Source organism: Sardina pilchardus, chromosome 12 (assembly GCF_963854185.1).
Source record: "Sardina pilchardus chromosome 12, fSarPil1.1, whole genome shotgun sequence".
NCBI lineage: Eukaryota > Metazoa > Chordata > Actinopteri > Clupeiformes > Clupeidae > Sardina > Sardina pilchardus.
This window is the reverse complement of record NC_085005.1, coordinates 10,557,633-10,573,143: the sequence shown is the minus strand read 5'-3', so window position 1 is coordinate 10,573,143 and position 15,511 is coordinate 10,557,633. Positions and strand designations below refer to the sequence as shown.

The 15,511-nt window shown below is 41.0% G+C and overlaps 3 protein-coding genes across 3 annotated transcripts in view; 1 reads left to right on the top strand and 2 right to left on the bottom strand.

Moving 5' to 3' along the window:
- Window positions 1-7,502, bottom strand: part of cfap61 (cilia and flagella associated protein 61) — a 32,950-nt gene extending 25,448 nt beyond the window's left edge. Inside the window, exons 1-7 of the mRNA XM_062550756.1 lie at window positions 7,393-7,502; window positions 3,770-3,910; window positions 3,418-3,568; window positions 2,645-2,721; window positions 2,206-2,273; window positions 1,572-1,701; window positions 840-972 (exon numbers count right to left, since the gene is read on the bottom strand). Of these exons, the coding sequence (XP_062406740.1) occupies window positions 840-972; window positions 1,572-1,701; window positions 2,206-2,273; window positions 2,645-2,721; window positions 3,418-3,568; window positions 3,770-3,903 (693 nt within the window). The 5' untranslated portion in view covers window positions 3,904-3,910; window positions 7,393-7,502. The remainder of the gene's footprint in view (window positions 1-839; window positions 973-1,571; window positions 1,702-2,205; window positions 2,274-2,644; window positions 2,722-3,417; window positions 3,569-3,769; window positions 3,911-7,392) is intronic.
- A 107-nt stretch (window positions 7,503-7,609) lies between these two features.
- On the top strand, window positions 7,610-12,721 carry crnkl1 (crooked neck pre-mRNA splicing factor 1). Its single transcript, XM_062550566.1, has 14 exons — window positions 7,610-7,773; window positions 8,182-8,334; window positions 8,433-8,524; window positions 8,609-8,767; window positions 8,885-9,051; window positions 9,226-9,404; window positions 9,529-9,699; window positions 9,819-10,010; window positions 10,375-10,434; window positions 10,534-10,614; window positions 10,710-10,949; window positions 11,260-11,361; window positions 11,596-11,844; window positions 12,103-12,721. The coding sequence occupies exons 1-14, from the start codon at window positions 7,726-7,728 to the stop codon at window positions 12,613-12,615; spliced, it is 2,406 nt and encodes an 801-aa protein (XP_062406550.1). The 5' UTR covers window positions 7,610-7,725; the 3' UTR covers window positions 12,616-12,721.
- Window positions 12,722-15,025, bottom strand: naa20 (N-alpha-acetyltransferase 20, NatB catalytic subunit). Its single transcript, XM_062550567.1, has 6 exons — window positions 14,908-15,025; window positions 14,511-14,535; window positions 14,320-14,410; window positions 13,582-13,717; window positions 13,196-13,341; window positions 12,722-13,081 (listed from the first exon to the last, which is right to left on the bottom strand). The coding sequence occupies exons 1-6, from the start codon at window positions 14,958-14,960 to the stop codon at window positions 12,996-12,998; spliced, it is 537 nt and encodes a 178-aa protein (XP_062406551.1). The 5' UTR covers window positions 14,961-15,025; the 3' UTR covers window positions 12,722-12,995.
- Window positions 15,026-15,511: the final 486 nt, after the last annotated feature.

The window sequence follows — 15,511 nt, the reverse complement described above, 5'->3', positions numbered from 1 at the left end:
AGGAGAGGCACAGGGGGAGAGGGAGGGGGCAAAGCTGTCATCACTCCGCTCCTGGGGGAATGCGCCCCACCAACATTTCTATGAAATCCACACGAGCATCTGTGATTTTTGGTGCACATTTTTGCAACGGCTAACTGTGCTGTTTGTGTGTCTCTCACACTCATAGTATTTTTTTATCTGTTGTGGTAGAAAAGCGTTGTTTATCGTCTTTCTTGCTTCTCGAAATGTGTATCTTAACCACCGCGCATCTGCATGTGTGTTTGCACATATTAGAAAAGATTAGATCCTAATAATTTAACTTTATTGTCATTGTACAGAGTACAATGTACAGAGTACAAGTACAAAGACAATGAAATGCAGTTTGTGTCTAACCAGAAGTGCCAAAAAGTGCAATATTATACACAAAGTATACAAGGATACAAGGATACAAGGAGGTTTATTTGTCACTTGCATATGATTACTAAATTATATTAAGTATAGACAGGTGGTGCAGTATAATCAGTATAAGACACTGTACAGTCTAGTAGTATACAGTTAAGAAAGTGGTATGGTTTATAGTAATATGAATTAAATAGAAATATGTGCAATGCATTAGCAGTAGCCTTATAAGACCTGAATAGATATGCAGTTTGAACTATGTATGAACAACATGTACAGCTACATGTATGTGCATTGTAGTAGCAGTAACATTCTAAGAGTAGTAAAAATGTGCCCTAATTATATGAAGAACACAGCCTAGAATTACTACAAACAACAGCTACTGTATAAGGAGCAAATTAGCTGGGGTTGCTATGAGTCTGGATGGAGAAGAAGCCTGGTGGGTAATATGCATGGCTCACCTCACAGACAGCTGCATGGTTCTCCTGATCCTGAGACTCGATGAGCTCAGCCAGGAAGTAGCTGCCATAGGTGCTGGAGAGGGCCTTCGTCTGCTCCGTGAAGATCTGGATGAGGTCATCGTGATCCTCCACCCTGCACACACAGACATGCAGGACTGACCACTGGCCGCAAACTCTCAGACATTCACCTTGATTTCAACAATCCAAGAGTTTGTCTAGCACAAATTTCATTTTGGCACCTACATTTAAAAGACATTATCAATCATCTATAATAATGTTCTTTCTATGTTATTTACTGTGGTTGCTCGTCAAACATAAATGGTGCAGACTTTTACTGGAAGGTTATACCAAGTCTCTAACTGGAAGCACTCCGTTTGCAGAGCGTGTGCTGCAAATATAACAACAGCTCCCATTATAATCAGTGGAACTGGCTACACCAGATGTGAAAGCAGTGCATAAATTCATTTTCCAAAACTATTTTTATGCTCTGCGAACAGAGTGCTTACAGTAAGTAATGCTCCTGTTGTAGCCCGGCTGTTATGTGTGTGTGTGCGTGCGTGCGTGCGTGCGTGCGTGCGTGCGTGCGTGCGTGCGTGCGTGCGTGTGTGTCTGTTAATAATTTAAAAATGTTTTTAACACATAAGTGTGCAGAAATAGAACTTTTTCTTAATTACTCACATACAAACTAAAAACCTAACTTTATTCTAAGAAAAGTTGTTCGCTCATGTTCACCTTGCTCTACGGACGTGTAGCTGGGGGCAGTGGTGATGCCTGTGGCATACAAATGCAGAGAAGGGGACCTCTGTGTTTTTCAAAGACTTTATCGGCTCAAAAATGTCCACCAATGCTGGCTCTAAGTCACCTATTTACTCCAGAGACAAAAGACAGCTGTGTCAGTTTATTATATGGATGAAACAAAAAAGTAAACACACACTCAAGCTTTAACTTATTTAATCAATATGAAAGCATATCACAAGACGGACGTGTATCGACCTATGCCGGCTTCAGATGCTGAACGTGCATTTACTTTTTCTGTTTCATCCAGCGCTTCCTTTGTTTACGCCCCCAAAACCCTCTTTTTTATATAGTTAAGCACAGTTTATTCTTGCCTGAGTTTATTATATGACAATTTAGATTTTGCATTTTAAGTCAATTAAAATAAAGAAGGAAAGAGGTAAACCTTGTCAAAACAGTAGTTTTAATTGAAAAAATATTAAAAGTACAGCATCTTTGTGAATGCAGTTCTTATGAAATGTAAAGAAGACAAAGCTCTTTCAAAGTAAAGTAGCATCTTTAAAGTATATCATATGCAATTAAGGGGATTCATAAGAATATAAACCCAGTTCAGAAGTTAAAAATAGCTTACCAATGCCGTGTTTGTTTGGTACAACCAGAAGGATGTACTGCAGTTCTGTGATGGCATTAAAGACAGTCCTGCAAGCCACATTAATTCAAATATTATGGACTGCCAACCACTCATTTTCCAAATACAGTAAGTAACCCGCAATCTATGTACAGAAAGCACACAGCAATATGAAATCTAATTTTGGATAATCTGAAATTTGGTTTCATGGACACAAAATTGAATAGTGCAACCACAGCTCTGTCAATGATGTATAATTTATGCGAGCAAAGACAATGTTCAACGCAGTGTAATCAAATGAAATCAGGATTGGCAATCTTGTTTGAGCAAAGAACATCAATCTGTGTAGGGCTTTTTTCTGCTGAAGGGCATAAACAGTTTTTTGAAAACAGAGCAAAAGCCCATAGCAGGATCAGAGTAAGTCACTGCTGTGTCTTATTACCTGACAATCTCTTTTGCAGTGCCGGAGGAAACATCGGGTTTTGCAACAAAGAGATGCAGAAACAGTGTGTTCATGGACTAAAAGACAACACAGGAATGGTAACATAACAATATATATATGAACCAAGGATAATGAAAATGCAGTAATGTCAAGATAACAACAATATAGTTTATAACCCAACACAGGGATTGTAGCAATTATAAATGGTTTTGTATGGTGGATTTTCTTGCTATATCTGTATTTCTACTGAAACTCAGAGTAGAGTACCACTCATAGCTTCACAAGAAGACTAGTAAACTACCTAAACTCAAATGCTCAATGTCAGTGTCAGTTTATTTATGTAGCACATTTTAACAACAACAGTTGACCAAGGTGCTGTAAAATAATAATAATAATAATAATAATAATAATAATAATAAAATAAATAATAGTAATAACAACCCAAAGTAGATCATAATTCAAAACAACAGTAATAAATGAAGCAGATGTCACAAAAACAATAAATCAACAAACAGAAAACAGAATCTATAACAACAAGAAATCAAATACAAGGTAATAATCTAAAATGTGGTCGTGGCGGAGTTAAAAGCTACAGAGTAGAAATGGACTAAAATGGGATTTGAAAATATCTCGAGAGAAAGGGGCCAGTGAAATGTGTGTGTGTGTGTGTGTGTGTGTGTGTGTGTGTGTGTGTGTGTGTGTGTGTGGGTGGGTGGGGGTTTATGGAAACGGAAAGTCACAATGCAAAATAAATAACCAACTGCATGACTTACTGTGCATTTTTCAGCATTGAAGTACTGTTGCAAAAATGACTCCCAAACAGCTTGATCCACAAAGTCTCCCATGGGGTAGTCCAGAAAGGCAGCATGTGCAAGAACTTCATCCTTTTTTGTGGTTACGGTTACTGCCAAGTTTGCCCTTTCTCTACAAACAGATAAGGAGGACACATGAGGACATGCAACTGCTCTATTAGAAAACTAATGTGAAGCCATTTAACATGATATCCTATAGGCCTACCTATCTTTGAATTTCAACTCAAAGGCTACTCAGTCAACTCAAGGCATCAATTTGGTACATTTTATTGCTTTCATTTTCACTGGAAGATTTTGAAAACAGCATACTCACAGCAAATATATTACATTGATATTTCCAAACATAGCCGTAGTTTCAGGTCTGATAAGATTGCTGATCTCCTGAGCATCAGCAGACTCTGTTCTTCTCACATTTACAGGTTCAACATTATCCGTAATGGTTGCCATTGTATACCTCTGGAAAACACAATTAAACAAAGATAATTAAATTAGAGACGGTGTCTAGCAGCTAGATGTGACATTTACTTGTGTACTTACTTGTACTAAGACCAACAACACAATGCAGTCGATTAGAAAGAATGTCCCATTTCCGAGAAATAATCAATTCATACTTTGCACGTGACGTCACAAAGATCGGCTGGCGGGCAAGAACTTCATTCACCAGCAACGAAACATAGTAGCTTAACCAGGATAGTTACTAGTTTGTAGGAATTTGGTATTTTGAGGCTTAAACAATATCGTCGCCGTCGGGTGGAAATCTCCAAATCCATTAGTTTTCAAAAAAAAAAAAAAAAAAACGACTTGTTAAACAAGTTATTAAGCATGTATGCCTCAAGTTGGTATTATACCTTGCTATCCTTTACTGTTGTGTACCAACATTAACACAATATTTCCTCAAAATCATGTTTAATCGGAGATACGAGATTTATGACTTGGGAGCAGGGAGATGGGAGTTTAAGCTGTCATTGAAAATAATGGTTGGCCTATGGACAGACGGCTGCTGCTATGTTCACCGAAGTCTGCGGCCGCGTTGAGCCTTTAGACAAGGTTTTAAGAGCTAATCAAAGCTAAAGATTGTAGTAACATACATCTTCCGGAATATATTTGAAACGTTGAGCTGAGTGATGCATTACGAACATAACACGATAAGACGATGAGACGGAAATGAATCTGCGAACAAAGTTTGCTGCCGCGTTGAGCCTTGTCAAGAGAAAAGGCTTTACTAGTTAACCAAAGCTAACGATTGTGATTGCTTTCTACACATTAGTTTAAAGGTTTAAGCGCCATGAGTGATGCAATATAAAAAAGATGAGCTGATAGGTCGTCTAATAGGCGGAAATGATAACTTACCTTGGCTCACGAGCTCTCTCTTGATTTTTAACCAAAACAGGCCTACTGATGTCACCATTTTCACTCGTTATGATCTAAAAAAAACAGCTCTTGTTTCTCCCATAAATAAAAACTTTGCTACTGGGTATTTTACATGCAGTAGGCCTACCATAGAGTTATAGTCTAGAACTAGACCTGGACAGCTGAACTTCGAATCAATAAAACAATAATAAAGACAACAATTTAATGGTGGTATCCAACACATTCAATTCATTTCAATTCAAGTATTATATTAGATACATTTTAAAACTTCAAGGCACATGTATAATAAGTCTAGCAATAATAACCCTAGTAATAGTAACAGCAGTAGATATTAAAAAATACATCAATGACTTGTATGAACACAGATTATGGTTATGGTTATTTAGCAGACGCCTTTGTCCAAAGCGACATACAAATAAATAACAATACAAATGAAATTAACGGTGAACAATTACAAAATAGGGAGAATAGAAGAAATAGGGAGAAATAAAACAATGAAATGAGAATAGCAATCTGATGAGTCACTCAGTTAATTATATAATAATGATTATGGTTGAGACTTGTTTTACTAAGCCTTACACTAAGTGTATTTGTGTTTGTGAGCAGGGTGGGTCTGTGTGTCTGTGTGCATGTATCTGTGAGGCTCTGTGTGTTTTGTTACATTGCCATCCTATATTAGTGAAGCAAATTGACGTAAAAGCTGTGAAAGTCCTTTGGGGTGACTTCCTTCAGGTCTTGGAGATGTTTGAATTTCAGCTCTGAGCACGCATTCTCTGCATCCAAGTCCTCTTCACTTCAACCGTGGAAAACTGCAAAATACATACACAAACCAATCGTGCATGAATGAGTTAGGTCTTTGTAAACTATAGCTGAAGGACCTTATCCAATGTACAGATAATTATACCAAAAAATGAAAATAATAAGCAAGCTACAGGAAAAATGGGGAAATGTTGTGGTTGCCACATGGGGCAACCAGGAGTGAGGAATTGGTTGCCACTTGTCAAAATTTGGTTGCCCGGGGCTACTGGGCTACCGTTAATGTCGAGCCCTGCATCTAACCTACCTGTATCAAACTGCACCTGCTTTGGAGCCAGCAGCGAGGCCTCCTCTCCCTCCAGACCATTGGGAGAGTATCCTTGGATTTTGCTCACACAGTTGCATTGACGCCTGACCCATCAGCCTGCGCACCTCACGCTCAACAGCTCTGGGGTATCAGTGTTACTGTATCCCTTGCCTCCATGTGCATTCTGTCGGCCCTCTTGATCCCTCTTGATCCTCCAGGCAGTAGTCCCCTTCTGGTAGTACTCAAGGGCCAGTTCTATGGCAACGGAGGGCCACATGGTCAGTTGGCAGGATGAGGGCTCAAACCTAAAGGGAGGCACAGATGCAGTGTTCTACAAGAAAAAGACATAAACAACTTGAATCACACCATACAGAATCAATTTTGAATACACACATGCCCAGAGTAGAAGTAAAAGCCTATCACTGCACATATTAGTGGTGCATTAACACACATTAAAAATCAGGTGGTCTGTTCACATATCTAAAACATATTTAGGCCTCGAATTTCGACTCCACACTGTAGTGACAACATCTACAGGGACTAAACATGCTAGCCAGATTATCTGATGAGGGTTTAAACACATTTTCAGAGACCCTCAACCCTCGTAAAAGTAGTAACAAAAAATAGCCCATTCATCACTCTGTTTTTAGCATGCAAATTGCGGTTGACATGTCTACACTTCTAAAGCATATTTACACATCGAATTTCAACTCCATACTATTGTAACACCATCTCTATGGTCTTAAGAAATGAGCTAGAGTGTCTGATCACGTTTTAAAGTATTACCAGTGATCGTCAGGTCATTACAGTGGCGATTGGTAGCTCATTCATTCATTTTCAATACATATAGCATGCTAATCGCGAGTGATATTCTAACGCATCTAAAGCATATTTAAGCTTTACATTTCGAGTCCACACAGTGGTGGTACGTTTCCCAATGTCTCAATATGTAAAATCAACAGTCTGATCACAATTTAAGTGCATTTCAGAGAAATCGAAGCAAGCTGTTTCAATGTAAACAAACGGGGCTAGCCTAGCCTGCTGGTGCACAAAATTAGTGTCAGTATGGGGCTAACGAGATTATCACGTAAAACCTTGAGTATCAGACAAATGATCCCAAAATACATCTTGTTGAATTAATTAGTTAGCACATAATTCGACCAAACGTACCTGAGAGTAAAAAGCAAGTCCGATGTCTATCATCAGTAACGTCCATAGGTAGCGCCGTCCGTCTGTCCACACTAAATGTTTGGTAGAGACTTTGCCAGCTTCAAATAAATGAATAAATCAGCAGGTGCTGTGTATGGATCACAAGTTCCGAGTATAGATATCTTTTCTTGATACCTAATATTGACATTTTCTGACATAATATGGTCTAAATAGTTGATTGATTCTAGTATTCATGTCTGCTGGCCGCTGTTCGTCGCCATTTTCCAACGTTTGTTGCCCGCCAGGTAACCATGGCGGTCACGTGACTGCAAAGTATGAATACCCTGCTTTACCTGCTGAGTTGTGGAAATGCACAACTCCTCGAAGAGCTTTTTTTCCACAATGTGTGGAAGAATATAAAGTTGCTTAGAGTTTGATAAGAGGGCTAATGTTTCATGCAGGTTTCATGTTAGCCATCCACTAGTTACCATGGTGACTTGACGCTGAAACATGTGATTGGTCGGAGGTCAAAGTTTGCGTCTGACGTGTTACGTCACACGTTCGCCAAAGTGTAATGGCGGAAACCTCACGCATTGAATACATGAGTTAAGACTTTGTTTTTGAAACGTTTAAATAATCGGTTATTTGATTGCTTTTCTACTGCTGATTAATAACACATTTCAAAGATGGCGTCCACCGCCGCAGGAAAACAAAGAATACCTAAAGTTGCAAAGGTACTAACTTGCGTGTTTTTTCTGGTGAATGTAACTTAGCTTGTTAGCATAACGTTATGCCAACGTTACTTGTATTGTTGCAAAGTTAACGCCAAATAAACTATTTACAGACGTTCAGTTAGTTTACAAGCAAGATGCCGTGTTGTATGACACTGTGTAGCACGAAGCCTTGTTTTGTAAATTGACCTGTTAAGAATGACCTATAACGTCACGTAGTTAACGTTGACTGACTAGCTAGCTTCGTGTAACTTCAATGCATGTTGCAGAAAGATAACTACCGACTCAAGGTGTACTAGAAGGGCTGTTGAACCGTTTACAAACTAGACACAAGCTAATCAACTAGTACCAATTTGAACGAGTGCTGCAACACTTGCTGATTTGTTTGGTTGGTGCCGTCTGTTCTCATAGGTCAAAAACAAAGCTCCAGCGGAGGTACAAATCACAGCTGAGCAGCTCTTGAGAGAAGCAAAAGAGAGGGAACTTGAGCTTCTGCCACCGCCACCAAAGCAGAAGATCACCGATGAAGAAGAGCTAAATGATTACAAGTTAAAGAAGCGGAAGGTGAGTACAAGTTTCTGAAGAGATTTTGTTGATGTTCAAAATGCTCGACTATTGCTTACTTGTCATTCACTGACTTCACTTGTCATCACCTGTCATAGGGGTTTGAGGACAACATCAGGAAAAACCGAACTGTTATAAGCAACTGGATCAAATACGCACAATGGGAAGAGAGTTTAAAAGAAGTCCAAAGGTAAAAAGTTGTATGGATTTTGAAATGACATTAGAGCTATGCTTTTTTTTATGTGGTTCTAAAGATTGATTTGATTGTTTCTAGGGCTCGGTCTATCTACGAGCGTGCTCTGGATGTAGATCACCGAAACATCACCCTTTGGCTGAAATATGCCGAGATGGAGATGAAGAATCGCCAGGTGAACCATTCACGTAACATCTGGGACAGAGCCATCACCATATTGCCTCGAGTGAACGCATTCTGGTGAGGTCCTCCCGTCTTGTCACCTTTCCATGACTTATAGAGTGTGTATTCAAAAGGATACATCATATCTCCTTGAATCCTGTATACATAATTTGAACCTTTCTGCGTCTTCAACAGGTACAAGTACACGTACATGGAGGAGATGCTGGGGAATGTGGCTGGCTGCAGACAGGTGTTTGAGAGATGGATGGAGTGGGAACCAGAGGAGCAGGCTTGGCATTCTTATATCAACTTTGAACTGCGCTATAAGGAAGTGGAAAAGGCCCGATTCATCTACGAGAAATATATCCTTTTGAAATTGCATTATGGGTGCATTTGCTGTGTAAAATGGTGGTCATGAACAGGAAGTAGAATCATTTTTCTGGCACCATAATGTGATGAGCAGGTGACCCCCACCAGGTGTTCCCACACTGGCAGTGGCACATCATCTTTTGTTGAATTCCTTGACCACAGTGCACTTGTTATTGTACATCCAGAGGTCAAGAACTGGATCAAGTATGCACACTTTGAGGAGAAGCACGGCTACATTGCTCACGGAAGGAAGGTGTTCGAGAGAGCTGTAGAGTTTTTTGGGGAGGAGTACATTGACGAGTATCTCTATGTGGCCTTTGCGAGATTCGAGGAGAAGCAAAAGGAGGTAGTGCATCATATAATGGATCATCATGCACACTGATCAGTGGAGTAATTGTGAATAGTTGAATAAATGTAACGTTAATGTTATCGTCCTCAAACTCACTGTGTTATCTTTTATCTTTCTTTAGTTTGAGCGAGTCCGAGTAGTTTACAAGTATGCCTTGGAACGGATCCCTAAGCAGAAGGCTCAGGAGCTCTTCAAGAACTACACTATGTTTGAGAAGAAGTTTGGTGACCGGAGAGGGATTGAGGATGTCATTGTCAGCAAAAGAAGGTTTCAGTACGAGGAAGAAGTCAAGGTAAAGTTTCCAAAGCCGTTTCTGTTGTCTTGTGTTGTCGAAATACAATATTCAGGGAATGTTTTGAAGTACATAGGGATTTTGGTAGTTGTGAAAATGTGAGTACTTTGTCTGATTAGGCGAATCCCCACAATTACGACGCCTGGTTCGACTACCTGCGGCTGGTGGAAAGCGACGCTGAGCCGGACGGCGTGCGGGAGGTGTATGAGCGAGCCATTGCCAACATCCCACCCATCCAGGAGAAGCGCCACTGGCGCCGGTACATTTACCTGTGGATCAACTACGCCCTCTATGAGGAGCTGGAGGTCAAGGTGAGGCAAACCACTTCAGTGCTCCGCAGGTTGCTTCCTACTGGGAGGCTACACAATGCATATAACTGAAGCACTCACTTTGTTTAGCATAAAAATAGATTTGGAAGACTGGTCATATTTTTTCTATGTAGGTGTTATTATCTGTCTGGTGTAGCCAGTTCCATTGATTATAGTGGAAGCCAATTGTTGCAGTAGACGTGAACAGAATGCTTCAGTTACTACGTGCCTGATGTAGAAACCAGTGATACTTCAGTCTGTTAGTCTGAAGCAGTTGATAAACCCCTGACCTATCCAAATATTTGCTGTGAAATATTGAGCATTATTTAATTTGGTCAAATTCCCTAAATATCTTTTCATTACACAGGACCCTGAAAGAACAAGACAGGTGTACCAAGCATGTTTGGAGCTCATCCCTCACAAAAAAGTACTGTCCCCTAATATAACCTTGAACATTCCATAAATTTGGTTTTGCTACTGTGACCGTGAATAATGTGACATTACCGTTCATGTGTACTTTTTCCAGTTCACCTTTGCCAAGATGTGGCTGCTCTATGCTCAGTTTGAAATTCGGCAGAAAAACCTTCAGGGTGCACGGCGAGGCTTGGTAAGCTGTTCTCCCCTCTCCCCTATTCAATTAGTCCTTTTCACTTAATATGTTGTGGCTACTCACTCTGAAGTATCACTGGTTTCTGTCCATAGGGCACAGCCATCGGTAAGAGCCCCAAGAACAAGCTGTTCAAGGGCTACATCGAACTGGAATTGCAGCTGAGAGAGTTTGACAGATGCAGGAAATTGTATGAGAAGTACCTGGAGTACAGCCCGGAGAACTGCACCACCTGGATCAAGTTTGCAGAGCTGGAGACTATTTTGGGAGATGTTGACAGAGCTCGGGGCATTTTTGAGTTGGCCATTGGGCAACCCCGTTTGGACATGCCAGAGGTACGTCTCCAACTATGTCCGATTTCTTCTCACAGGGAAGCTACCCTGGCCGTACAACTGAAGTGTTACGTTTGCAATGTGTAAACAAAAAAAAAAACATTTTAGAAGACTGGTCTATTTTTTTTTTTTTCGAACGTATGCACCGACTCTTTTTGATTATAGTTGGAAGCTAATAGTTGCAGCAGACGCAACGCGAAGGGATGGGCCTGGTGAAGCTTCCCTGTCAGTCACTGTTTTCACTCCAGTTTGACACAAGTGAATGACTACCTTTTGATGTTTCTGTAATATGTACCTCTTGTGACTTTTTAAGGTCTTGTGGAAGTCCTATATTGACTTTGAAATCGAGCAAGAGGAGTATGACAATACAAGAGGACTCTACCAAAGACTGCTTCAGCGTACTCAACATGTCAAGGTATGCATGGTCTCACTTTATGTAGTGTTTGTCTACTTTGTTTTGTTGTGTCTATGTAATTGTCACGTTAATTCTCAAGATATCATATTTTCAGCTGCCAGCTGTATAAGCAGATGTGCTAAACAAGTGTAGGAATTGAATAACTGCACTGTTAGATTGGCTACTACATCTCTTTAAACCAAAGTGGCATATCAACATGTGGATCATCATATCTGCAATGGTTGTTGCCTACAGGTCTGGATCAGCTATGCCCAGTTCGAGCTGTCCATCGACAGCGTCGACCGCCTGCAGAAGTGCAGACAGATCTACGAGGAGGCCAACAAGGGCTTGCGCAACTGCGAGGAGAAGGAGGAGCGTCTGATGCTGCTGGAGTCCTGGAGGGACTTTGAGCAGGAGTTTGGCTCGCTCACCACACGGGATAGGGTCAGAAAGCTGTTGCCCGAGAAGGTCAAGAGGAGGAGGAAGCTGACTGCCGAGGACGGGGTAAGGAAGGCCATACAGTATATGGGGTGTTGAAGTGGGGAAATTTGTCCATGTCAGTACATGTAATGTTGATGGTTTAGTGAAAAGACTCTTTAATACAGCTGTGTAATTTGTGGCTCCATATGAATCCATGTAGATATCTTCCTGTTTCATTTCAGAGGATTAGATGTAAAACATGTAATGTATGGCAATGCAAGTGGTGTCCTTTTGGGTTTTTTGGAGGAAACTTATTCTTTATTCTACCCTTACCCTAACTAGTCGGACGCAGGCTGGGAGGAGTACTACGACTACATCTTCCCCGAGGACACGGCAAACCAGCCCAATCTCAAGCTTCTCGCCATGGCTAAGATGTGGAAGAAGAAGCAGGAGCAGGACGAGGAGAAGATCGAAGAAGTACAGGAGGACAAGGAGTCGGACGAAGACCAGGAAGACAAGGAGTCGGACGAAGACCAGGAAGACAAGGAGTCGGACGAAGACCAAGAAGACAAGGAGTCGGACGAAGAACAAGGAAACAAGGAGTCGGACGAAGAGCAACAGCCCAAGGAGTCAGAAAAGGATAAGGAGACGGAGGAGAGTCCCCTGGCCGGCCCCAGTGAGGTCCGGGGGTCGCCACCAGCAGAGCCCTCAGAGAAGAACGGGCATGACGATCGAGACGACGAGCAGGAGAGCAGCAGTGAGACGGACAGCAGCAGCGACAGTGATGAAGACGAGAACAAGGAGAAAGGGAAGAAAAAGGAGGAGAAAAAGAGATCCGATTCCGAGGACGACTAATTCTTCGCCTTTTTCCTTCACACAACATGGACTCTTGGGGACCCTATATACTGCTGAAATTCATTTCTATTATGTTTTTACAAGAAAATAAACAAAGAAACAATAATGTGCACGAGTTCTCTTTATTTCAGATGCTTTCAAAGCAGCAGTAGTAGTATAAGAATCGTTACAGGTGTCCTCTCCTTGCTGATGTTGTATTCAGAGGCTGTTGTCTTTTTTCTAGGGGAAACTAAAGGCTTAAATAGTGTTCACAGTGACTCTCAGGCATCAGTAAGAACAAATCAGCATGATCATTCAATTCTTCAAGCAAAGGATGAACTAATAAAAACATTTCCCCCAATATGGGTTGATAAGATGCCTTAAAGAGTCACTGTCCTGTGCTATTCTATGTCTTCTGGTCGGACAGGATGTGGTAATGGGACGATTGACTTCTTCTCGGTGTCCCTCGATAAGGCCTTCCTCATATCTGCAAAGACAGACCAAGAAGATATGTTGATTGTCAACCATCACAAGGTGAGTAATGGATAATAACCCCACTAATTTGTATGCAACAATAGTAATCCCACACATCAACACTTACCATATGCATCTTCATCTGGTTCACCGTTGCTTGCGGAGTAGTACTCTATAACTGTGCGATACACACTGTAACCTAACTGTTTGTACATGTTCACCGCCACTTGATTGGAGACGCGAACAAACAGGTCAACGAAGAAAGCACCTTTCCTAAAAAAAACATGACAAAGGAGATTAGCCAAAGCCACCTTTCTCTGACATATAGGGTGCCTCTCATTTGGTCTTTTATACACCCTCCCTTCCTTCCTCGATCCTCGTCCTCACTGATCTAGATTAAGAATGATGGGGCGGCAACAATGAGTCTATCCAGTGTTAGTTACGGATTAGTGGGAACGAGGAGAGAGTTTGAGAGCCACCCGTAATATCCCAGGACATCAGCTTAATGGATACCTCTCAGATATCTCCTCCAGCATGTCCATGAGTTTGGCGGCAAGTCCCAGCCGGCGGAACTCCGGGGCTACGGAGAGTGCTGTGACATGTCCGTGCCACTCCTCTCTGGCAACAGAGCCCTCTGCCTTTCCCATGACTGAAGGAGAGTACAAGTAAACGGATCAGACATTACTGTATAGAGGGGTTTCTCAACTGGGGCGGTACAGCCCCCTGGGGGGCGTTCGTACAAGCAAGGGGGGCACTGGGAGAGTCACAAGTTGGTTTGTGTAGTAGTCATTATTTTTAACATGTAAAACTTGATTTCAAAAACAGTCTAACTGCAATAAATAGACCTATCATGATAAGCGGTTATGGGCTAATTTATTAGGTAAGCAATATAGCATGAGTGGGGTTGGCAATGGACTCAGCCTACCCACAGGTGTAGCCAAAAAAAAAAAAAAAAAATGGGGGATGGGTGCGCCAGAGGATCAGGGTAAGGTCAGGGGGCGTTTGCTTAAAAAAGGTTGAGAAGAGACCACTGCTGTGTAGTCTTGTTATACCTCCTCTGTTATGTTATTTATTCCTTCACTGGTATTTATTAGATTAGCACAATTTGCTATACAAAACAAAAAACAAATAATAGTATTTCTGTCTAATTTGATGTTCATAAACATAGATACCAAAACACATAAACAATGCAAGTCATTGGACATGTAAAGTTAACTTATCACAGGAGATCCCACCCTGATCAATACTTACTGTAGCCCATCAGCTCACCGCCGGGTGCCTCTGCAACAATGAAATACTCCGGCCAGTGGGCCAGGTACTGTAAGTAGAATGGTATACCATACTGCAAAGCAACTAGTAAAGGAGAAATGAACAGTTTGTAGTGCACAACAGAACATGATACAGGCTAGAATGCGTGTGATAACAACAATAATAAAGGATACAGTCTCTGTCAGGGGGTCCAAATTGCTTGAAAGGGGAAAGAAACAATGAATGTTAACCTTACAGTGTAACGCACAAAAGAGTTTGAATGCAAATGCTAAACCAGCTAGCTAACTGGGTAACATGTTGTCTGCCCTGCTGACTGCGGTTTCTTTCAACCATCCGTTAAGTAATTAAAATGGAAGAAACACTGCATAATTAATTCCACAATTATGGTTTGTAATAGATCAATATCATAATATAAGCTTCTTTGAGAGAAGCAGATTAATGTAGCTAGCTAACCATATAGCTACCCCACCACAGCTAACATTCGATGTAACAAGCATTGTATTATTGTACTGGCAATCAAAATCTGAACAAATACAGTTGATACAAAAGTTTGACTCGTACTGCACTTACATATTGTTAAATTTGAAAAGATCGTCACAGTTAAACGCACGTAATGTTGTCATTTTGGCGTCTGTGTGAGCAGCAAGGCTAGCCAGCCACTATGACCTTTCAACTTCTACCCCTAGCGTCAGATGGGTGGTTTTGTTAAGGGGGAAATAGCTCCATCTGTTGCAAAACCGTAGTATGACTATTTGTTGAAAGAATGTTTTGGTTTCAAGGTCAGTTTTAAGTGTTTGAACTTGATTACCAACATGGTTTTGGATGTCGTTTACTATTCATGGGTTTCATTCAAGCACCTTGATTATCAATGCAGACTACATGGTGCTTGATTAGTACACCTGTGGAAAGGGACCTGATGAAACCCATGAATAGTTTGCTTTTCAAATACACATGAATTACACTGTGACAATGCCTATGTATGAGACAAAATTGTTATCCTTAATGACCTTATTATTTCCAAATAGCCTACTTAGGCCTACTATATCCAGGTATCATTATAACTGTCTTTCAGATATTTAAACTACTGCCACTGGGAAATGTAGCCAATAATGGTGCTCACTGAAATTTCCCTTTGGTCAAATGCATCCTTCCATAAGCTTCATTTGATATGTCT